Here is a 25,245-nt window from a genome sequence, read left to right as displayed (position 1 = left end):
TGATATTCCTGCTCCCTGAACATTTATAATGCTAAGATAAATACTTGATATCATATTCATGATGAAATGCATTGAAGAATGTATTAATCATGTGGGGGCACGGTGGCGTGGAGGTTGCACTGCTGCCTCACAGCAAGGGGGTCCCGGGTGTTCCCTGCCTTGAATTTGCATGTTTTTCTGGTGGGTTTACTCGGCGTGCTTCAGTTTCCTTTCAAAGTCATGTAGGATGTGGGGTTTTGTTATGCTATATTGCCCATGCTAGTATATGCATTGCTCGTATTCACCCTGCGATGTGCTGGCACCCCGTTCAGGATTTGCTCCTGCCTCACACACAATGCTTGCTGGGATGTGTGCAACCCTGAATGGATGGCATAATTAAACATGTATAACAAAGATTTTTTTAAAAGTTCTGAACACTCCGTGGTCTAAGTTTATAACTAGTTTTAATTTCACAACGACATTTATCGTGTGGTAATTGGTTATGTGGAGAAAGAAAAAGGAAAGATAGGAGCTGGGGGTTTGGTATGTCAGACAGAGACACCACGCAATAAAGAAAGCCCGCTCAGAAGAACATCCATTGAATTCTGTGTTCATGTCTCCGACCACCAGATCACGAACCCAACATTTATACAATATTTAAGTTAAACCTGTGTGATACCCATTCACACATCCAGTTTTTTGAAGCCTTGTCACACCTGCCATAAAGTTCTCGACACTGAACGTACACCTGGGGACCCCTTACTGCGAGGGAGCATCACTACCACCACACTACCGTGCATGTTTAATACCTGCTTTATTGCATTTCATCATGAAAATGATATCAAGTATTTATCTTAGCATTCTAAATTTTCAGAGAGCAGGAATATCATGAAGTGAATGTATTCTGTGTGGTGATCGCTGCCTGCGCCTCCTCTTAGTGCAAGAGGAAGTCAGTTTAAGAAGAGTGTAGCAATTAACAACTGGGTCGGGGAACATGTAGCACATTAAATGCTTTGTGTTAAATTAACTTATGACGGGGTTTGAGAAAATCTAGTAAATTAAAAATTGATTTTAGGATGAAGTTTAGTTTACGACATTCTACTTTAATGACAAAAAAAAACTATGAGAATAAAGTGGAAATGTCGACTTTAATCTCAACATAATCGTCACGATTAAAGTGGAAATGTCAAGAATAAAGTCAAGATGTTGACTTTATTCTCGACATATAGTTTTTTTTTCCTTCACTGTGTCCGTATTATTTTTTTCTTCACTGTGACCTTAATACGCTTCCGTAGGGCTATATCACAAATAGCATTATAAATGCAAGTTGCAGTTTTATTATTTATGTATATAACTTAGCTTGAAGCAAGGTCCAAATTAATGCAGTTTGCCTTAATAATGGTTCAGTTGGTAAAGATGTCATCACCAAGTTGCACTTGTTTTATTTCATTGTATTTTTATTTGATGAATACTGTGTAATGCATCTGGGCTTTAAGTATTGAATTAATAGTATTATTACTGGAAGTTGCACTATTATTTATTTTATTATTATTTATTAGTTTAAATATTATGCAGTTTAATGATGGTAAAGTTGTTTAAAAAGTTACTTTAACGTGTCAGTGGACAGAGATTGTTAACATTTACAGAAAATGTAGTTGGTTTACAAAAAATATTTACTATTTATTCCCTTTCTAAGACATGTTCAGTGCAATACAACTTTTGACAATCACCTCTGGATGTTTTACTAAGTCTAAACGCCTCTTGGGATGGTTGAAAATATGTCGTCAAAATTATAGTTTAAGTTGTTTGCAAAATTTGTTCAATAAAAAGGCTCTATATTTTGACTGCATCTGTCACGCAATGTGATTTCTTCTCTTCATTAGTGCCACCCCTTGAAAACTATCACTTTAAGGGGCCATGGAAACCTGTATTAATACTTGGGCGCACATTAAAATGTTTTTTTGTACAATGTACAATTCCCATGACAGTGGAATAGGTTATTCTTAGCCAGTCTACTGCAGTAATTGCAGTGGAAAATGTGGTTAACATCCACTCATGCATGGGAAAAAAATACCATCAAATACCATGAAACCGGTATAATTTTGAAAAATACCGTGATATAGAATTTTGGTCATACCGCCCAGCACTAATATACACATATATACACACACACATATATATTAGTACAGTGGAACCTCGGGTCATGACCATAATTCGTTTCAAAACTCTGGTCGTAACCCGATTTGGTCATGAACCCAAAGTAATTTCCTCCATAGGATTGTATGTAAATACAATTAATCCTTTCCAGACCGTACAAACTGTATGTAAATATTTTTTTTTAATAAAGATTTTTAAGCACAAATATAGTTAATTATACCATAGAATGCACAGCGTAATAGTAAACTAAATGTAAAAACACTGAATAACACTGAGAAAACCTTGAACAACAGAGAAAACTAACACTGCAAGAGTTCGCGCTATAGCGCTACAAACCACTTGCTAAAAACACTTTTTTTAAGCACAGGGAAAAAAATGAACATTTGAAAAATCATAATTAGGTAGTCAGTTTCACATAAGCAATTGCATGTGACATTGGCAGTCCGAGATTTAAAAAAAAAAAAAACACAATTGAATATAAATGTAGTACAGCTCCAAAAGTACATAGTTCAGAATAAAACAATATGCAATTATGTATTTCATTTTTCAAAGTTGTTAATTATGCAGTTTACTTCATGAGGAGTCAGGATTGGATAATTATATATAATGCTTGATACAAACCACTAATTAAAAAGCATTTTCTCCACTGTTCTGTGCTTTATTCTATGATTTATGCCAAACCCTAAAATGATGTCCATAATGGGCACATCAAGGCAAAATAAATACTTCCAATATTCTTTTGAAATGCAAATTTTGAAATTCAAGTAGGGTTACAGTACAAACACCAATAGGCTTCAGAAGAATATACTGAGGGCAATGGACTGAAATTTCTAATGTTGATGTCCACAAGGGTATATCATTCCATCCTATAACATTCATAGAGACTGCTTTAAACCATGTTGCAATGATTATTAAAATAAGCTTCTTACTATGAATTCCTAGAAGGTACCTCAATATGGACAACCTATACATAAGATCTCAGATGTGACATGTGACCAAATGTAACTTGCAAGGTTTTATATTGCATAATTAGTAGAATTTAAAGGAATACCACAGGTCATCAGTTTATTAACCAAAATATGACAAAGTAAACGTAAATTAAATTATTAATTAAAACAAAGTAAATTATTAACTTTTTATTTCTTTTATAGATGGTTATCCAGTTATCTATTCAGTCAGAGTTACACAGACTGAACAACTTCTGAGTCAGACTTGAGGAACATTATGCATATTGTGTTACACTGGCATACCTATTGTGTCTGGTATCTTTTAAAACACTGTGGCCATAGAGGCAGACAAAAACATGGTGTAGTCCCTCTGCATTGGCTTCTTTTTTGAACTATTGCCATATTGTAGTACAAACCTTGGCTGGCTGTTCTTTGCAGGTACAAAACAGAGCCCATCCTCAATGCCTGTTTCACACCCCAGTACAACACCTGCTTGTCTCAAGATCATAAAGCACTTTATAGGGTAGTGAAGACATCACAGGATATTACTGGCACCCAGCTACCTTAGAAAGGTAAATGGTGTAATTAATATTGACCTCAGCCAACCTGCACAATCACCTTTCCAATCCTTACTTTTAGCATTCATGGACAGTTTCTATCTTGTGTTGGTACTAGGGGTGGGCGGTATGACCAAAATTCTATATGACGGTATTTTTCTAAATTATCCCGGTTTCACGGTATTCAACGGTATTTTTTTCCCCATGCATGAGTGGATGTTAACCACATTTTCCACTGCAATTACTGGCTAAGAATAACCTATTCCACTGTCAAGAGTATTGTACATTGTACAAAAAAAACATTTTAATGTGCACACAAGTATTAATACAGGTTTGCATTGCCCCATAAAGTGATAGTTTTCAAGGGGGTGGGACTAATGGAGAAGGTATCACATTGCATGACAGACGCAGTCAAAATATAGAACCTTTTTACTGAACAAATTTTGCAAAAACAAACTATAATTTTGACAACATATTTTCAACCATACAAAGAGGCATTTAGACTTAGTAAAATATCCAGAAGTGCTTGTCAAAAGTTGTATTGCACTGAATATGTCTTAGAAAAGGAATAAATAGTAAATATTTTTTGTAAACCAACTACACTTTCTGTTAATGTTAACAATCTCTGTCCACTGACATGTTAAAGTGACTTTTTAAACAACTTTATCATCATTAAACTGCATAATATTTAAACTAATAAATAATAACAATAAAATAAATAATAGTATTATTACTGATAGTTGCACTATTACTTCAAGACTTCAAGCCCAGGTGCATTACACAGTATTCACCAAATTAAAATAAAATAAAACAAGTGCAACTTGGTAATGACATCTTTACCAACTGAACCATCATTTAGGCAAACTACATTAATATGGACCTTGCTTCAAGCTAAGCTATATGCATAAATAATAAACCTGCAACTTGCATTTATAATGCTATTTGTGGTATAGCCCTACGGAATCGTATTAGGGCCACGGTGAAGAAAAAAACAATACGGACACAGGGAAGAAAAAAACAAACTATATGTCGAGATTAAAGTCGACATTTCCACTTTATTCTCGCCGTTTATGTTGAGATTAAAGTCGACATTTCCACTTTATTCTCATAGTTTACTTCATAATTAAAGTAGAATGTCGTAAACTAAACTTCTTCCAAAAATCAATGTTTAATTTACTAGATTTTGTCAAACCCCGTCATAAATTAATGCAGCACATTAAATGCTTTGTGTTGCGTTCGCCGACCCAGTTGTTAATCACTACGCTTCTTAAACTGACTTCCTCCGCACTAAGAGGAGACAGCGATCACCATACAGAATCCATTCACTTCATGATATTCCTGCTTTCTGAAAATTTAGAATGCTAAGATAAATACTTGATATCATTTTCATGATGAAATGCATTAAAGGAGGTATTACACATGCACGGTAGTGAGGCGGTAGTGCTGCTCCCTCGCAGTAAGGGGTCCCCGGGTGTATGTTCAGTGTAGAGAACTTTATGGCAGGTGTGACGAGGCTCCAAAAAACTGGATGTATGAATGGCTATCGCACAGGTTTAACTTAAATATTGTGTAAATGTTGGGTTTGTGATCTGGTGGTCGGAGACACGAACACAGAATTCAATGCATGTTCTTCTGAGCGGGCTATCTTTATTGCATGCATGCTGTCTCTATCTGACGTACCAAAACCCCAGTTCCTATCCTTCCTTTTTCTTTCACCACATAACCATCACCACACGATAAACGTCTTTGTGAAATTAAAACTAGTTATAAACTTAGCCCACGGAGTGTTCAGAACTTTAAAAATATATTCATTATACATGTTTAATTATGCCATCCATTCAGAGTTGCACCCATCTCTGAACGAGTCGCCAGCACATCGCAGGATGAATACAAGCAAAACATACATTAGCAGGGTCAATATAGCATAACAAAACCCCACATCCTACATGACTTTGAAAGAAAACTTTAGCACGCCGAGTAAACCCACCAGAAAAACATGCAAATGCAAGGCAGGCACGCCGCCGTGCCCCCATATGATTAATGCATGCTTTAATGCATTTCACCATGAAAATTATATTAAGTATTTATCTTAGCATTCTAAATGTTCAGAGAGCAGGAAGGTCATGAAGTGAATGTATTCTGTTCGGCAATCGCTGCCGGCGCCTCCTCTTAGTGCAAGAAGTCAGTTTAAGAATCTCGGAGAACACTTAACACAAAGCATTTAATGTGCTATATAACTTATGACGGGGTTTGAGAAAATCTAGTAAATTAAATATTCATTTTACGATGAATTTTAGTTTACGATGTTCTACTTTAATGACAAATTACAAGAATAAAGTCAACATGTCGACTTTATTCTCGTCATAAGCGTCAAGATTAAAGTGGAAATGTCGAGAATAAACTCAACATGTCGTCACACTATTACACAGTACCCAGGTACATTACACTGTATTGAAAACAAATAAAACAAGTACAACTTGGCTTGCAGTATTATCCAGTAATATAGAAACAGTATTTACACATCTGACCTTTTAAAACTAAAGTATCTCCAGGCGACGGACGTAACTCCTTTTTTTCGGCAAAAGTTCTTCTGTTCATCATGTTCAACTTTATCGTCGGCTTCAGTTTCGGAATGTTCTCTGTCCATTTTCACCGCGCAATACCTACGCTACCGCTACCTATTTGGTGGTGTAGCAGTGAAAAAGAGCCCCCGCGCAACAAATCTGTGTTTAGTGGTGTAGCAGTGAAAAAGGTCCCCACTTGAACAGTTTCCCACTGCGCCACGTTCCGAACGCCGTTTAGGCAATTTAAACCGGTGTTGCGGTATAAGAAAAATCCATATCATAAAAAAAATAAACGGTTTTCGGTATGAACCGGTATACCGCCCGGCACTAGTTGGTACTGTATTATTTTCACTGTTCTGACGAGGTATGCAATTAAGGATTTCACCGTGCTATGTACACAGCAGTAAACTTGACTTGAAATTGGGATGAGCCAACTTAAAATAACATGACAAAAATGTAAAACAAGATGGTTATTAACAACTTCAGAAGACATCTAAGACCTAGAATTAGTACAATATCTTCACTTCTGGATTAATCAAAATTCAGAAATTGTATTCCAAAATTATTAATAAATTAGTTAATTATTATTAACTTGGCTCTATAGACAAAATAGTTTAACTGTTCTAAAATCTGTCAAAATTATTATTATTCTATTGTTATGATAATTATGTTGCTATAATTTTGAAAATTATTCAAATCAATTTCAAAAGAATTTTAAATACATAACAATAGATAATTAAAAATAAGGTGACTAATCAGGTTTCTTATGTAGTGGACATCTCCAACCAAAGCTAAATATGTTACTCTGACTCTGTGTTACCATCTGTGCTACAGTATGTTACTTTTTTTTTGCAAATTTTGGGGGATTTACCTGCAAGTTATAACTTAAATATACATTTTAAAAAATAATTTAAATTGTTTTTCTCTGCCTTAGAGACCCAGGTCATTTGATGTGAGCTAAATCCATACAGTCATGGCCAAAGGTTTTGAGAATGACACAAGTATTGGTTTTCACAAAGTTTGCTGCTTCAGTGTTTTTAGATCTTTTTATTAAATGTTTCTATGGTATACTAAAGTATAATTACAAGCACTTCATAAGTTTCAAAGGCTTTTATTGACAATTACATTAAGTTTATGCAAAGAGTTAATATTTGCAGTGTTGTCCCTTCTTTTTCAAGACCTCTGCAATCCGCCCTGGCATGCTGTCAATCAACGTCTGGGTCAAATCCTGACTGATGGCAGCCCATTCTTGCATAATCAATGCTTGGAGTTTGTCAGAATTTGTGAGTTTTTGTTTGTTCATCCGCCTCTTGAGGATTAACCACAAGTTCTCAATGGGATTAAGGTCTGGGTAGTTTTCTGGCTATGGACCCAAAATGTTGATGTTTTGTTCCCAAGCCACTTAGTTATCACTTTTGCCTTATGGCACGGTGCTCCATCATGGTGGAAAAGGCATTGTTTATCAGCAAATTGTTGTTGGATGGTTGGGAGAAGTTGCTCTCAGAGGATGTTTTGGTACCATTCTTTATTCATGGCTGTATTCTTAGGCAAAATTGTGAGTGAGCCCACTCACTTGGCTGAGAAGCAACCCCACACATGAATGGTCTCAGGATACTTTAGTGTTGGCATGACACAGGACTGATGGTAGCACTCACCTCTTCTTCTCTTCTTTCTGGATGCCCCAAGCAATCAGAAAGGTGATTCATCAGAGAAAACGACTCCCCCAGTCCTCAGCAGTCCAATCCCTGTACCTTTTACAGATGTCAGTCTGTCCCTGATGTTTTTTCTTGGAAAGAAGTGGCTTCTTTGCTGCCCTTCTTGACACCAGGCAATCCTTCTAAAGTCTTTGCCTCACTGTGCATGCAGATGCACTTACACCTGCCTGCTGCCATTACTGAGCAAGCTCTGCACTGGTGATGAGTGGATCCCGCAGCTGAATCAACTTTAGGAGATGGTCCTGGCGCATGCTGGACTTTCTTGGGCGCCCTGATGCCTTCTGCACAACAGCAGTGGAAATGGGTTTTTTTGGGATTCATTTTCATGGCAAAGAGGGACTTTGCAATTAATTGCAATTCATCTGATCACTCTTCATAACATTCATATACAAATCACCATCACAAAAACTGAGGCAGCAAACTTTGTAGAAATTAATATTTGTATAATTCTCAAAACTTTTGCCATGACTGTATGTAGTAGTAGTAGTATTATCACATGCACAATGGTCTACTCCAGATAAACTGTATTTCAGCTACACAAACTGTTAGAGATGAATGAGTGAATGGAATCAGTGTAACAAAGTATGTATATTTTTCAATGCCCAATGGAAACAAAAATTAAATATAAAAGACTTCCTAAATAGGACATTTTATATGAAATAATTATTTACTATATTTATAGTCAAGCAGGTCTGGTAGCTTTATGATTACCGTTGCAGGATACTGTGACAGTGATAACAGAGACCATGGTCAAATATTGCTTCACTGCCAATCCCCCAGCATATTTCCCTTAATTTGGAATTCACTGTGAATGACTGTTTGAGATTCAGACTATGTAGAAAGTGGCCACATAATGTCCACACAACCTTCTGAAGAGTATTTGAACAAGTTACTATAGTTTGGGTTCAAAAAGAAATTCACATAAGTTATGACGCAAATATAAATAGATTTTTTAATATGATTTAATTGATATAAAATGAAAAATTTCCTGTTCTGCTCTTTTTTGGTTAATGTTATAACTAACTTAAGTATACACAAGGTAACTGTTTTCTGACTCACTTTTTTATTTTATGGCCTACCTTTTGAAATGTTCTCACACCTAACATACTTGCCTATGAAGCCAACTACTTTGTAATCAACAATGAGACCATCATGGCATTCATTTCAAACTTAATATACGTCAATGCACATTCAGCCAAAATTTATAAATGCAGCTTGTTATTACATTTATTTCACAGTATGTGCTATAAAAGATAATTGATATATTCACTGATATCAAATCTACCTAGAATAGTTAAAGAAAAGTCTCAAAAATAAACAGTTTTAGAAACAAGTGCAGATGCAATGGTCTGCTGCATATGGGTCTTATTAAAACCTCTAGCAGCTGTTTTTTTAATCAGTCAATAACAATTGTATGGATATTTTGAAAACTATTGTGTAAATACTGTGTGGGTTTACAGTACATGTATACATTCGCAGCATAAGAGATTCAAAGCCAACACTTGGGATTATAAACTTGTATGTCAACTCCAGAGTGTAACAATGACCATTAGAAATTAAAAAGAAATAAAACCATGTCTGCACAGGGTCACCTAATATCTGTTAGTTGTAGTTGCAGTTATTGTACCATAAAAATGCAAGAATTCTGGTAGCTGACGACCATGCAGATTCTGCTCAGTTTTCTGATAAATAAGTGCAAGGAAATATGCTTGTTATATAGTATATCAAATCCATTTTTGCATTTTTAGTAAATCTTACTTTAACACAGCGGTTCTCAAACTGGTCCCCGCTTTCGGTGGGACCATGAGAAATGATTGCATATTTATACTATTTATATTTTTATAATTATTAACTTTTACCATCTATGGGGAAGTAAGTGACTGAGCTCCGTCGTTACCCCCACCACCTAGACCCGACCACTAATCTGCTGTTCTGTTATTCGCTGCCACCGCATTGTTTTCCCACCATTATCACTCGACACAAACCAGCCCTTATTATTTTTTATCATAATCAAAAATTATCGATTCTTTCATAGAATCAAAACACTCACAAACAGTTTTCGAATATTTTAGAAGCAAATAAGAGCACTAAAGGTGGATACAGATAATCAACAAACAACATATTTTACATTTTTTGTGTTTTTAAGTGGTGAAATTGCCCCCTCAACGCAAATGGTTAAGGCAAAGCAGATGCATCAATCCTATTAAAATTTTAACTTAAACTTAATAACTAAGATATGCGTAATATTTTCTGAATAAATAATTGTCAAAAAAAGTTTTATTCACAGCAGCCTGTACCTATGCAGTCCTGCGCAGTGGGTATGTGACACCCTTGTACAAAGTATCTGGCGCCCCCAATTTTCTTGAAATAATATTGATTTTTTAATTTGTAATAAAAGGGTCCACAAGCCATCGAACAATTTTTAAAGGGACCACCACGCAACAAATTCTAAAGAAGTTTGAGAACCGCTGCTTTAACATTAAGAAAACTTTGTAAACTTTATCAGGCTTTAGCACTATTCCACTATACAATATAAATAACTCCGCAAATTAAAAGTAATTTTTAAAACAAAAGTTTCAAGAATATTTCAGTCATGAGATGATGGCATTATCTGATGTATCAACACTAGCAGTATTCTAATATTGTTAAGTAAAACACAGGATGGATATGCTAACTTTTTCTTCCTCTTTAACACTATCTGATTCCAGTAAAATGCTAGTATATTGCTGCTGTAGTTTTAAAGTGATTTCTCTTCACAAATGTATTATTTAACTTCAATAGTATGTCTAATATTAAATTTTCTTTCATACACTACTAAACCATTGTCAGTAATTCTAGTGACCTTATGTACAACTTAAAAAAAAATGTCTCTTGTTTTTTTTTTTTTATAACCATGGCAGAAAATTATGCGATCTCGCAGCAACAGCTTGGAAAACTCTGTGAGGAGAAAGCGTTCCCAGCACCATGTGCACTCTCGACACAGGAAATCAGAACAAGAATCACAGATTGAAGAGACTGCTGGGGCCAAGTGGACAGCTGGTGAACATGATGCTTTCCAAAATACTGGAACTATTCTAAGGAATCACAAGAAGAGATTACCACAGGACCACAAAACAAGAGGCATAACAGCAGGGAAGGGCAAGGACCTGTCAAGGGATGACCTCCTTTTCCTGCTCAGCATGCTTGAAGGGGAACTCCAGGTAACAAACAAACAAAAAAAAAATCGATAATTTAAAATGTTCTTTATTTGATCTGGTATTATTGAACACTTTCTTAAATAATGCTGGAATGCTAGATGTTACAACAGTTAAGCAAATAAATTTTAATCAATTTCAATTTTCAACCAAAAATTTCAAACATCAATTTTGAAACAAAATGTGTATTACAGTTGTCTGAGAATCCTAAACAAAACACAATTATTCCTTGATGGGTAAAACAAAAACAAAAAAAAAAAAAAAAAATCAACCAGCTACTGCAATGTCTGATGGGATTACAAAATGTAAAAAAAAAAGAATTAAAAATCAGAATGTGATGGTTTGCAAATTATATCAACCCTATATTTAACTGGAAATAGTACACAGACTTCTTCTTTTGGCTGTTCCCATTAGGGGTTGCCAAAGCGGATCATCATCTTCCATATCTTCTTGTCCTCTGCATCTTGCTCTGTTACACCCATCACCTGCATGACCTCTCTCACCATATCCATAAATCTTCCCTTAGGCCTCTTGTCTGTCACCTCTATCCTTAGCATCCTTTTCCCAATATATCCAGCATCTCTCCTCTGCATATGTCCAAAACAATGCAATCTCACCTCTCTGACTTTGTCTTCAGACCGTCCAACCTTAGCTGACCCTCTAATGTACTCATTTCTAATCCTGTCCATCATTGTCACATCCAATGCAAATCTTAGCATCTTTAACTCTGCCACCTCCAGCTCTGTCTCCTGCTTTCTGGTCAGTGCCACCGTCTCCAACCCATATAACATAGCTGGTCCCTTTCACTCTTGCTGATACCTGTCTGTCACAAATTACTTCTGACACTCTTCTCCACAATCCCCATTACTCTGTACTGTTGATCCTAAGTATTTAAACTCATCCACCTTCGCCAACTCTACTCCCTGCATCCTCACCATTCCACTGACCGTCCTCTCATTTACACACATGTATGCTGACTTGTTCCTACTATCCTTCATTCCTCTCCTCTCTAAAGCATATCTCTACTTCCCAGGGTCTCTTCAACCTGCTCCCTACTCTCGCTACAGATCACAATGTCATCAGCAAACATCTTAGTCCATGGGGACTCCTGTCTAATCTTGTCTGTCAACCCGTACATGTTGAAACTAAGAACTTTTGTTTTTTGAAAAATATATGCTCATTTTGAATTTGATGCCACATTTCAAAAAAGTTGGGAGAAGGGTATTTTTACCATTGTGTTGCATCAACTCTTCTTTTAACAACACTCTGTAAACGTTTGGGAACTGAGGAGACCAATTGTTATAGTTCTGAATGTGAAATGTTCTCCTATTCTTGCCTGACACAGAATTTCAGCTGGTCAACAGTTCTGGTTGTCCTTTGTTGTATTTTTTGTTTCATAATGTGCCAAATGTTTCAATGGGTGACAAGTCTTGACTGCAGACAGGCCAGTTTTAGCACCTGGACTCTTACTACAGTGCTGCAATGTGTGCAGAATGTGGTTGGCCATTGACTTCCTGAAACAAGCAATGCTTTCCCCAAACAAAATATCATCTGGAAGGAAGTATATGTTGCTCTAAAACCTGTATGTGTCATCCAGCATTAATGGTGCCTTCCTAGTTCTGCAAGCTACCTATGCCTTATGTAGTAATGCAACCCTGTACCATCATGGATGCCGGATTTTGAAAAGGTCCCTCTTCTCTTTAGCCTAGAGGAAGAACACAGTGTCTATAATTTCCAAAAAGAATTTCAGATTTGAATTTGTCAGACTACAAGACCACTTCACTCACCTCAGTCCATGTTAAATGAGCTTGGGCCCAGAGAAGCGTGCGTGTTTTTAATGAGCCCATGTGTTTCCACCTTGTCCCTTGTGTATAGAGATTCTGGATACTCTGATTCTTTTAATGGTGTTATGTAATGAATGAAATTCCCAAATTTTTTAAAATTAAGTTGAGGGATGCTATTCTTAAATTGTAGCAGTTTGTCAATTGTTATGTTGCTGTTTTGCATCAAACCTCTTCACATCTTTCACAGAGTGATGAATCCCTACCCATTTTTACTTCTGAAAGACTCTGCCTCTCTGGGATGCTCTTTCTATACCCAGTCATGTTACTGATCTGTTGCCAATTAATCTAATTAGTTGTCAGATGTTCAATCGGGTGATTTTTTTTTTTTAAAGCAATACACACATGCCCCTTTCCAACTTTTTTGAAATGACAACAAATAAGCATATACAGTATTTTTCATAAAATATTGTCAACATTTGACATGTTGCCTTTGTTATACTTCCACTTAAATCTTAGGTTTAAAGGGTTTACAAATCTTTGCATTCTGTTTTTATTTACATTTCACACAGCGTTCCAACATTTTTGGAGGCAGGGTTGAAGAAACACATTCTTCCTTGTACTTTGGGTGAAATGACAGAACCAAATTAGCTCAAGAATTGGTGATATTATTTTAATTATGTAGATCGTTGCAACAAATGTGCTCACATCAAGCAAAGAATCCAGAATCAAAAGACATTGTCATTACAAATACGTTAACATCAAAAATGCTTTGCGATTCAACTTTTACTTGCTGGTCATCATTAATGCATACCGAACATCCACATTCTTGTGTCATTAGCAAACCAATAAAAGGTTTGATATGTTTTTCCATTGTTGCACTCACAGTTCAGTTCAAAGTTTATTGTCATGTACACAGTAAGGAAACATGTTTCCCTGTACAATGGAAGTCTTTCTTTGTTGTCTGCACCAAATGCCAATGGTTAACAAACCAATGTATAAAGATAAACATAAATAATAAGTAGCAAATAGATAATAAGTAACAGAGGCAGCAAAAAGTATAAAAAAACAGAAGTATAAAGTGTAATGTGCAGGTAGGTGTGCAGGTGCAGGTTGGTGTGTGATGGACAAGTCAAATACAGTTGTGTGAGGTAGATAGAATGAGGTGAACCATGGTTATAAACTCCAGTCCATTATTTAGGAGTCTAATGGCCTTGGGAAAGAAAGTTCTTTAGCCTGGAAGTCCTGCATTTCATACTTCTATACCTCCTGCCAGTTCGTGTTGGGGGTGGGTGGGGTCCCTGAGGATCGAGGCAGTTCTCCTTCGGACTCTGCAGTTGTAGATGCTCTGCAGAGAGGTCAGTAGGGTCCCGGTGATCATCTCAGCAGTCTTTACCACTCTCTGCAGGCATTTGTGGTCCATAGCAGTAGTGTTGCCGTACCACACAGTGATGCAGCTGGTCAAGATGCTCTCAACAACAAAGCAGCTGTAAAAGTTGCCGTGGATCTTAGTTGACATACCAGCCTCCTCAGAAAGTACAGCCGCTGTTGACCAGCTGTGTGGTGTTAACTGTCCAAGTGAGGTCCTCAATGATGTAGACGCCCAGGTATTTAATGCTGCTCACCCTCTCCACTTCAAGCCCCCGGATGAACAGTGGCCAGTGAGGTCTACTATCCACTATCATCATCTTCTTGTCTGTGTTGAGTGTGAGGTTGTTGTCCTCACACCATGACACCAGACTGGCCACCTCAACTCCTGTAGGCCGCCTCACCTCCACCAGTGATGTGTCCTATCATAGCGATGTCGTCTGCGAACTTTAGGATGATGTTATCTCTGTGGGATGCGACACAATTGTGGGTGAACAGGGTGTAGAAGATGGGGCTGAGGACGCATCCCTGTGGTGTGCCTGTGTTTGTAATACTGGTGGCTGAAATCCTATTACCAATCTTGACAGACTTGGGTCTTCCAGTCAGAAAGTCTAGGAGCCAGCCACAGAGGGTGGGGGTGCAGGCCACGTGCAGACAGTTTATGGATGAGTTTATGGGGGATAACCGTGTTAAACGCAGAGCTGTAGTCAACAAAGAGCATCCTGATGTAGGAGTCTTTGTTCTCCAGATGGGAGCAGGAATAATGTAGTGTGGCTGCGATGGCATCTGAGGTGGACCTGTTGGGCCGGTAGGCATACTGCAGGAGGCCCAGTATGCCGCTCTGAATGTGGGCCAGCAACACTCTCTCAAAACACTTCATGATGATTGAAGTGAGGGTTACCAGCCTGTAATCATTCAGGCAGGTGGGGTGGGCTTTTGTTTAGCAAGGGGGACAATTATCATAGTCTTAAAGCTGGATGGAACAATGCTCTGACTGAGAGAAAGGTGGAAGATGGAGGAGAGAACATCAGCCAGTTCATTGGCACATGCTCTGAGAGCCTGCCCAGGGATGTTGTCTGGTCCTGCTGCCTTACGGGGGTTGATCTTCCTTAGTGCTTTGTGTACCTGACCTGAAGAGACCGTTGGGGGAGGGGAGGGGGGTTGGGTGGTCCAGGTGTGTGTGTGCCTCCACTCTGTGCTGTTGCTGGATGTCTCAAAGCGGGTGTAGAAAGTGTTGAGATCATCCGGCAAACTGTCTGTGGAGCGGATTATGCTGGTGGTGGTCCTGTAATCTGATGTCTTCCAGAGTCAGCAGTAGAATGGAAGCCCTCCAGCTTCTCTCTGTATGTCTCTTGGCTGCTGTGTACTCCATCTCAGTGCCTGATCTAAATGCAAGACAGTGCCATGCAGCATGTGGCGTACCTGACTGTTTATCCAGGACTTCTGGTTGGGGAACTTCCTGACTAGTGTTGTGGGCATGATGCTGTCAATACAGGTGCTAATGTACCCAGTCACATACTCAGCATAGTCCTGTATGATGATAGCAGAGTCCTCCAGAGTGGCTGCAACCCTAAACACATCCCAGTCTGTCTGAGCGAAACAGTCCTGCAGGGTGCTCTCAGTCTCTGGGGTCCACTTGCTTAACAATAGGGTTTGTTTGTTTCAGCCTTTGTCTGTAGGCTGGGTACAGGAACATAGAGATGTGGTCTGAGTGTCCGAAGTGAGGGTGGGGTGCAGCCCTGTATGCACAGCGAATGTTGCTGTAAACATGGTCCAGTGTGTTCTTCTCACGGGTGGGAATGTTCACGTGTTGGTGGTATTTAGGAAGTACAGTCCGTAAATTGCACTGATTAAAGTCACCAGCTGCAATAAAAACAGCATCGGGATGAGCAGTCTCTAAGGCGCTGATGACGTCATGGAGTTTGCCGAGCGCTGCCGTGGAGTTAGCTCGCGTGGGGATGTAAACAGCAGCCAAAAACACAGCAGTGAATTCCCTCGGTAGATAATAGGGTCAGCATTTCAGCAGTAAAAACTCCCCATCTTGTGAGCAGTAAGTATAAACAGTCTGTATGTCTCCACACCACAAGTTATTAATAAACACCCCCCCACATTTAAGCCTTACTGGAAGTTGTGGTGCGGTCTCCTCGGTGCATGGAGTGAGTCTGTAGCTGAATGGCGCATTCTGGGACTTTGTCCGAAAGCCAGGTCTCGGTAAAAATTAGAGCGCAGCACTCTCTTATTTCCCGCTGTGCTGTAATCCTGGCTCTTAGCTCATCTAGTTTGTTTTCCAGAGACTGCACGTTGGCTAGCAAGAAGCTGGGTATCAGTGGTCGGCTAGCACGGGCTTTCAGCCTAGTGTGCAGCCCTCCCCTCTTCCCTCGCCATCTCCGGAGCACTCTCCTGGGGTCAGCTTGGTCACTTGAGCTCGGTGCTACGGAGTCTTCCTGGGTGCGGTTGCGGTGTTGGCTGCGGGAGCAAACAATGAATTGTAGCTCAGATGGTATAAAACCGGTAAATTCTAGGGGACTATGTGAGTTAGCAATGTCCAGCAATGCCTGTCTGCTGTATGATAGTAGTGCAAAGCATTTGTGCACTGTAGAGAAGGCGAAAAACAAAAACACAAAACAAAACAAAAAATGGCATGGAGCGGAGCGAGCAAACACGTCTGCCACAGAGGGCGCTATCTTCAAACCCATGACTAATTTATTCAATGAGATTTACAGGTGAATTAATTTCCTTTATAAGATATTCATTCCTAGTTATCTAAAAAAATTGAACACAACTGGAAACCATTTATGCTTTAGTTTTCTTTTCAGAAATATACTCCAACTTTCCTGAGATTATATATTATATTACTGGACAAATCATTTAAAGTTTGCAAATAACACTCTTTAGAACATATAATAAAAAATTGTGCATTTCTATTTTATATGTCTTTCTTTTTTTAATTTTTGATAAGCAGAGAATGCTCCACATGGAGTTAGGTCATCAGTGGAGCCCCTCAGGGATGTCCTTGGACCATTACTTTTCCTGATTTACATTAATGACATTGATTCTGGTATAGCTAGTAAACGTGAAATTCACAGAAGACACTAAAATTAGAGTAGAGGGATGGAAGACACTCAGGAGGTAGCAAATAGACAACTATCAGAACTGGGTGAACATCAAGAAAAAATAGTTTAATGTAGGAAAGTACAATGTACTACACATGGGTAAAGGGAACTTTGTGATGGTCTGCTCTTACCAAGTGGTGTCATCTGGACCAAACATTTTGATTTCATTACGTACTATACGTATAATGATACCAATATGCAAAATTTGCTAGGTGGTTGAGATATGGTCTTGTGAAATTGATGGAAAAATTTGACACACCTCTCCTCTCACAAAATTGACTGTATCTTAGAAAGTACTGATCTTACATCAAGATAATTTTACAGAGTGTCCCCTGGGTAATACAAGTACAATTGGTATTTTTTTCAGAATTTTTTGAGACCGAAGCACATTGGGTTTCTTGAAAAAAGGGTTGAATTGACATGGAATGACCCTTCAGGAGTTTATGTTGACAACATTTTCATCAACTAAGCAATGTACAGAAGCAATTAAAATGGCAAATAAAACATTAGGTTATATAATAAAAACTGTTGAATTATGTCAAGGAATGTTATGCTCAAACTATATAATGCACTAGTAAGACCACATCTGGCATATTGTGTGCAGTTCTGGTTACCATAGTACAGTTGAAGTTATATGGAGGAGAGCAATCAAGTGCATCCCAGGACTCAAGTACACATCACACTCTGACATACTTGGAGAATTAAACCTGTTTAGTTGCCAGCAGAGGAGACTGGGTGGGGACCTAATCCAGTTATTTAAAATCCTCAAAGGCACTGGTAAAGTAGATACAGCAACATTTTTTTGACTTAAGAGTGAATCATGTACTTGAGGATAACACTAAGGGGAACTGCATTTAAAACTGAAACCAAGAAGTACTTCTTTGTGCAAAAAGTTGTGGGACTCTGGAACAAACTACCAAGACATGTATTCAAAGCAGAAACCTTGACAACCTTTAAGAAAAATCTGAATGAGATATTGGGACAGCTTAGCTGTTAGCTAAACAAACAGGCTTGATAGACTGAACGGTCTCCTCTCATTTGTCAAATTTCTTTTGTTCTTATTATAAAACTTTTTACCATGATTTATATATAAATATATTTTACATGAACTACCTACTATCTGAATGGTTGGAGAATATAAGTTAGACAAATTTTATAGCTTTTTTCTGAGTACCAGACGAGTACTAAACTTGAAGGTCAGGCAACTGAACAGTTTTAATTTTACACCCAGTGACTCTTTAAAAGCTGCAAGACTGAACCAGTCAGATATTCTTAGTCATTTGATCCCTGTGTACAAGCAGGGATATTCTGGTAAAAAAAAGCTTAGTTCTGCTACACCTGTCACTTACTAATTTGAAGTTAGAATGTCTCTGATTTTATTTTACACACCAACATCTCTCCACCAGGGTTTGTATTACTACAGTTGACTCCCTGTGTCATTTGTTGTGCAGCAGGGTACATAATCAGATTTTATGCAGCCACTAATTAAAAAAAAGTGACCACTCTATACTTATGCTAACAACAAGACTTAACTTAATTGGCCACTATGCCAATTCTCATTGTAAAAGGAACTGACAATACATTGATTTGGTGGTGCCCCGAATTTTACACATCACCCTTGATACTCCAAATCTTTGTATAAATTTTGATTGCCCGGTCTTTAATTCTCTACATATTGCACTTCAGGTACCCCAAATTCTGTAAGTAAAACAAAAATGCAAACAAAGTTAAATTACACCTGCTGTTTGGGAGTTTTCAGGTTAAATTCAAGGAGGGTACAGATGCTTTGAATGTTAACAATAGTATTTTAAACATCACAAAACTTTTCACTTCTAGGTTAGTCCTATTCATACATCTGGTTAACTTGAATGTTTTATAATACAGTATATAATAATAATGACGAGGAAATACTTCAAGTAAATTACAATGCAACCTTTAGTATGTTCTGATTTCATTAGGAAAGCATTTAAAGACTGTGTCAAAATTTATATATAAAAGAGAACTACTTCACCAAAAAAACTTGCTCTCAATGTCTGTAAGTGTTCGGTAGCACTGTTTGATGTGCAATTATAAAATAAATCTAACAAATTTCTGACAGTGAGATGAGCTATAAGTAGTATAGTATAAAATATCCGAACACTGTCACCTTGATTAAGTCACTGTGTGCACAGAGATTCCTGCTTTTGTAAAGGGTTGTGTTTTTAAGTGTCATCTTTGTTAAAGCAGTTTTCACATGTATCTTTTAGGCAACAATGTACAAGTCATAAGCAAGTCATGCTCTACAGACACATCGTGAGCAAAGAAATATAACAATTTTGAGGATGCAAAAAAAAATAAAATTAAATCCTACAGTAGAAACAAAAAATGTGTGTACATTTTGGTTGGTAATGAATTATTGTTAATATTCTAAGGAAATGTGAAGCAAAAATCTGTTCTACTATGTACACATGTCAATAAATTTAAACTTGAAGCACAGACATACCTTTTAGAACCTAAAATCCCAAAAATCAGACAGTGTTCTCATCTCCTGGATAAACTAAACTGTTTGACTTGCTTCCCTGGCTACTTTAGCACAAACGTTTGTTAGCATTATGTACCAGATTGGCAAGTGAAGGGCAAGCTTCAAGATCTATCAATAACAGAAGAAAACAGACTGATCTGTGACAGCTAAAATGTTCCTTTATTTTTTACATTTAGAAGCCTGCCTCTAGCATTTTAAAGATTAGTTCACCTAGGTATTTATTTCAATTGACAAGAATACAATTAGACTTCAGTTTGCTTTCATTTTGTTACAGAAAAACTGTGAAAATTACTTAAAAAAAAAGTTTACTTTTTTATAAACAAAAGTCATATGTTTCATTCACAATAACTTGCTACTTGTTTTTGAAAATGTAACAACATTCTTTTCTTTCTAATAAAACAATATGGCACTAGAATACTGATATCATTAAGTATTTGTTGTAGCACCAAGTGTCAAAAAATGGTACCATAACATAACCTAGTATTCATCATACTAAAAATCATAATGACCCTCAAAATAACACTCTCCTTATAATCAGAATTATAAAGGTGAATTCTATTTATTGTAAAATGTAAATATTTTATTTTTTGTAGGCACGAGATGAAATTATTACTGTGCTCAAAGCTGAAAAGATTGACCTGGCATTGCTTGAAGCTCGTTATGGTTTTGTTACACCACCAAAAGTACTTCAAGCTCTTCAGAGAGATGCAATTCAGGGGAAGACCATAGAGTGGCAGGAAGACATTTATGAGAAACCAGTGGCTGAGGTAAGTTTAATAAAGCTTTTATTAACTAAATAATTTAATGATTATCAAAATATCATAATAATAAACAGGAAGTGAATCAAAAGTACTAAAGCAGTTTTTTCTATTAGGTGGACACATGGATAAATGAATTATTCCAGTCAATTTCTATACAATAACCAAATGTTTTATTCATGGTTAAAGTATCTTCTGTCTACCTGTGATGTAGTATTATAGAATTTTGCCTTAATATAGCTGCTTTATAGTGCCCCATGTGTATAGTCTTCTCTGCAAGTGGACAAGTACTTTAAGCAAAGAGACATACTAGCTTAGAACCAAACATTTAAGCTACACCTGTGCCAATCGCCAAAAGCAAATTCCCACTCACCGTGCTGGTACTATTTGAAAATCTATTTGAAAATATCTTTTCCTCAGCTGTTAACCCCAGTGGGAATATGGCAATCACCCACACCAAATGCTCTTAACAATATACCTTGACCCAATCAAACAGTACAAAATTAATATTATTATAAAGTAACATTAATAAAAACACATTAAAACCAATGGTAGCAAAAGTAGGAAATCTATTTGAAAAAAAGATAAAAGTTAAGTGACCGTATTTGAAAAAGAGTCTTGTTGAAAATACTTATGCAGAAAATTAAGGTGATGGAAGATGAGTCTTTTAAAATCTGGGCATTGAATTGCTTCAGTTTTGTGTTCAGTCAACAGAGGTCTTTGTCAGTTTCTTTGGGATCTTCTCGTTCTAGGCTCTCCTTGCTTTTCTATCTCCTGTTCTGCTCTGCCTACTGGCCTTCTTCTCTCTGCCAAGCATGCAGCTAAACTTAAAGGCCTAGCCTAGCTTCATATTGAATTAACAATAATTACAATAATAATCAGTGCTTGCCTTTCTCAGGCTGTTTGTCTAGTATGATCTTAATTAGCCCAGGTCTAATAAATTACAATCGCAATCTGTTTAAGATTCTAAAAGAATAATCTAAAAGCTACAAGGTGTAAATCAGCGAAGATACAGAATTTAAAATCAATCTATAACAGTTGTTTAAAAATATACAAAGAGATTTAAGAGACCAGAGTTAAAAAGTCCAAGGACACTCAGTTCAAATAAAGTCAGAAGTAGAAGCGTTTTTAAGTGCTGGCTGATTACTTAGGTGTCCTTATTGCTGGCAAGTAATCAGTGTTAGCTCACACAATTCACATTCTGAATTCTTTTTTCAGTCCATTTTCTTATTTTATGTATCGATTAAAGGACAGTTGAGTAATGTGAGTTTTGAACAATTATTTTATACCAATACATATGCTTACAGAAAATGCATTTATATGTGGCCAAACAATATTAACAGCTTTAGAAATCTTATTTTTCATTCAGAGGAAACACACCCATGCAGAAAGAATCTGAAATCTGGATTAAAAAAAAAAACACATTTTAAAAACAGTAGCAGTCGCTGATTGGAAATGAATACAACTTAAAATATATTAGACCACCTTGAGTCAAGACATTTACATTTTTAAAAATTCAGTAACACATTCTCTGAATTACATACAACTTTAAAATGTTGAGAAGGTAACTTCATCCACAATACAGGTAAAGATCACACCTATAATGTTTTAAAAAATATAAAATCTCCACATCTAGTAGCCACTGTTATTTCTTTCCCAAAATAAAGATGTACACCATTCCGCCCCAAACATGTATTTAAAATAGAGCCTGAGACAAAAATAAGACAGTTTAAAGGCAACATTAGTGGGATTTGGAACATACAACAAGGAAAAACAGTAAGCTCTGAAAATAGATGATGCAGTGGGCAATTATGGATTGCAAGTTAAAGACTGTATTTGTATTATGCCTTGATAAACTAAAACTACAATCTACACAATATTAGAAAAATTAAATGCATAAAAAATATTAAAATTATAATTGATCTAAATAAAAAGATGTTTTACTGCGTTCAGTGGATAGTATTGGCATGTTTGTGCATCAGTCTGCTCACAGGGGCTGTTCACAGATATACTGTATGGCTTTTTTTTTTTTACCTTACTAAAGCAAGAAATCAAATTATTGGTTACTGTTTACAGTGGGCATATAGCTTGACAGAATGCTAAAAAGGGCTGAAATTCTGGTAAAGCAAGAGCTTTATAAATAACCTTTGAATTCTACAATAAATTAATCTATTGTGCGTCTAAGAAATGTAGTTAAACACATATTTTGTGTTCAACTACATTTCTTATTTTTTGTTAAAGTAAGGAGGAAGGGTGCCAGTATTGTTTATTTAAAAGCAGGTGTACTTTAATTTCATTCTTTTTTTTCCAATTCTGTAGCTGGACAAGGTAGCAGAAAAACAAAAAGAGACGCATCGCCGCATGCTGGAGCAGCTGCTACTAGTTGAAAAATCTCACAGACAAACCATCTATAAGCTGGAGGATGAGAAAAAGAAGCACTCAGAGTATATGAAGAAGAGCGATGAATTCACTAATCTTCTAGAGCAGGAACGTGAAAGGTAAACGGACTTGTTTACTAATTAAGCTGTCCTGGGACATTTTTACCATTTTTAAAAATGCTATACAGCAGATTGCACTGTGACAACTTTCTATGTACTGTCATCAACTGTCTAACATTGAATACTGAGAATCATATGCACTCAACATTTTACACTTCCAGAATGAATGATATTGCTATTAAATATAAGATGATTAACATACTTAAAAAGTTAATTTAATAACTTTTATTGTATGTTTTTTACCTTGTATACAACAGTTTATTTTCATCACTTCATAGTCCACAAAGCAAGGAATCTTAATGAGAGCTTTTTTATACTTACAACAAACATTGAACTAAACATACACGGTGAGTAACCTATACTGTTCACTCTCTGTGGTTACATCATCATCATGGGTGAGTGGTGCTGCCAAAAAGTGTTACATTCCAGCTATTCAGGCTTTCACTGCAACAATCTGGTTTCACTTATAAGCACACACAACCCAGCCTAACTTTATAAATCTTGAAACCAACCTTAAATCCAAATATTCCTATGAACTATTTATAGTAACAACATTCATTATGGTTGTGTACCACTGGGGCCCATCACACACTGCAGTGTGAACAAACGACATATGTAATCACCTTTATTGCTCATTTGTTATTTATCAACCAACTGGTAGACCTCGTGACCCATCTACTTTTTTTAATCCTTCTTCATGATCCAAATTAATACAATTTTTGAAATACGTGATAAGCCAAATAGATAAAATTACATACAGTACACAGTATAAAGATGAATTACTATTTATGGTAGCTTCTCAAGTAAGCACTATGTAGGCGCTAAATAGAGAAACAACTTCACTGTTTTAAAGACTGTCTACTGGAAGCAATAAACTGTAGTTTCTGGAGAGCTGATCAGCTTTTTTACTGTCACCTCTTCAACCTAACTACAACCTCACTCGAAATGCAAAGCCGTACACAACTAGTGTTAAAATGCTGTGTGAGGCATGATGTATCTACGGGTAATAGTAATAAATGAAAATCATCCCTTATCAGTGGGAAATTCTATATTTATTAGACCTGGTTAAAAATAAACAATAAATAAATAAACTGCTGTAATATAAATGTGAAGAGAAAATCTTCCAGATGCTATAAAAGATTTACAATTTTATAGAAAAGTAACATCATGATGGACTTTTTTGAAACCATTTTATAGGGAAGTAACAGCTTGATAGACTTTTTTGAAACCAAGGTGGAGCTTCTGATTCTTGGAATGAGACTATATGTAGTATGCATCCATCATTTTTTTATAAACTTGCAGTTTAAACAATCATTTTAGAATACTCATGATTAAGTTCCGCCAGCTAGCCAATCACTTTGCCAGTTATGCAAGACATAGGAACATCCAAAGGAACATGGCAAAGCTAAACTCTAGAATGCATGGTATGTGAACAAATGTGTGAATATTTTTTTTCATTTACTTATTTGGTTGAAGCTTTTATCCAAAGTGACCTGGTTAATTTATTTTGTTTTTTCAATTGGAGCAAAGGCAGGAGACATATCCCACTACTGACACTTCGACCATGAGTGAGTCATGTGCCCACAACTGTATTTTTTGAAGTCTGAAGCCTTAACCATTACGACACTGCCTATGAATTTTGTTACCTACTGCACTTTTACAACGTTTAGGGGGATACGTTTTCTGGTGAGACACTATTTATATATTAAGAAGCACTGGCTTGATGTCTAAGTTAGAAAGAAGAATAAAACCACAGTGAAATGTAAGTTTAAGTTTTACCCATAAACACCTGCCCATGTACTATACTTACTACATATTATTTCTATGTGCTGTGCCTAATTGTCTTCCAGTTACGCCATAGATGAAGATCCAATATTCCAGAAATTTCTACCATGGTATAGCCAATTTCATGGGACAGAAATACACGTTCTCAATTTCATTAGCCTCTTTACATTGTATGCAAGGAACAGAATACAAATGAAAAATAAAAAATAAAATCACTGCTATATATTTCACCAAACATAGTATCTCAAAAACTGTGAAACTAGAAATTCAAAATGATTACAGGTATCTGCAAAATAAAAATTAACGTC

The 25,245-nt window shown here is 36.6% G+C and overlaps 2 protein-coding genes across 2 annotated transcripts in view; one reads left to right on the top strand and one right to left on the bottom strand.

Annotated features, from left to right (window-relative positions):
* The window catches only part of cmss1 (cms1 ribosomal small subunit homolog), a 398,519-nt gene that overhangs the window by 194,336 nt on the left and 178,938 nt on the right, over nt 1-25,245 (bottom strand). The gene's annotated exons all lie outside the window — the stretch shown is intronic.
* The window catches only part of filip1l (filamin A interacting protein 1-like), a 298,961-nt gene that overhangs the window by 124,250 nt on the left and 149,466 nt on the right, over nt 1-25,245 (top strand). The window contains 3 exon segments of the mRNA XM_051926067.1: nt 10,820-11,119; nt 20,490-20,663; nt 22,974-23,152. Of these exon segments, the coding sequence (XP_051782027.1) occupies nt 10,826-11,119; nt 20,490-20,663; nt 22,974-23,152 (647 nt within the window). The 5' untranslated portion in view covers nt 10,820-10,825.

Source organism: Erpetoichthys calabaricus, chromosome 4 (genome assembly GCF_900747795.2).
Source record: "Erpetoichthys calabaricus chromosome 4, fErpCal1.3, whole genome shotgun sequence".
In the NCBI taxonomy this organism is placed as follows: Eukaryota; Metazoa; Chordata; class Cladistia; order Polypteriformes; family Polypteridae; genus Erpetoichthys; species Erpetoichthys calabaricus.
Note: the sequence above shows the minus strand (reverse complement) of the source record. Positions and strands in the feature narration are given on the sequence as shown.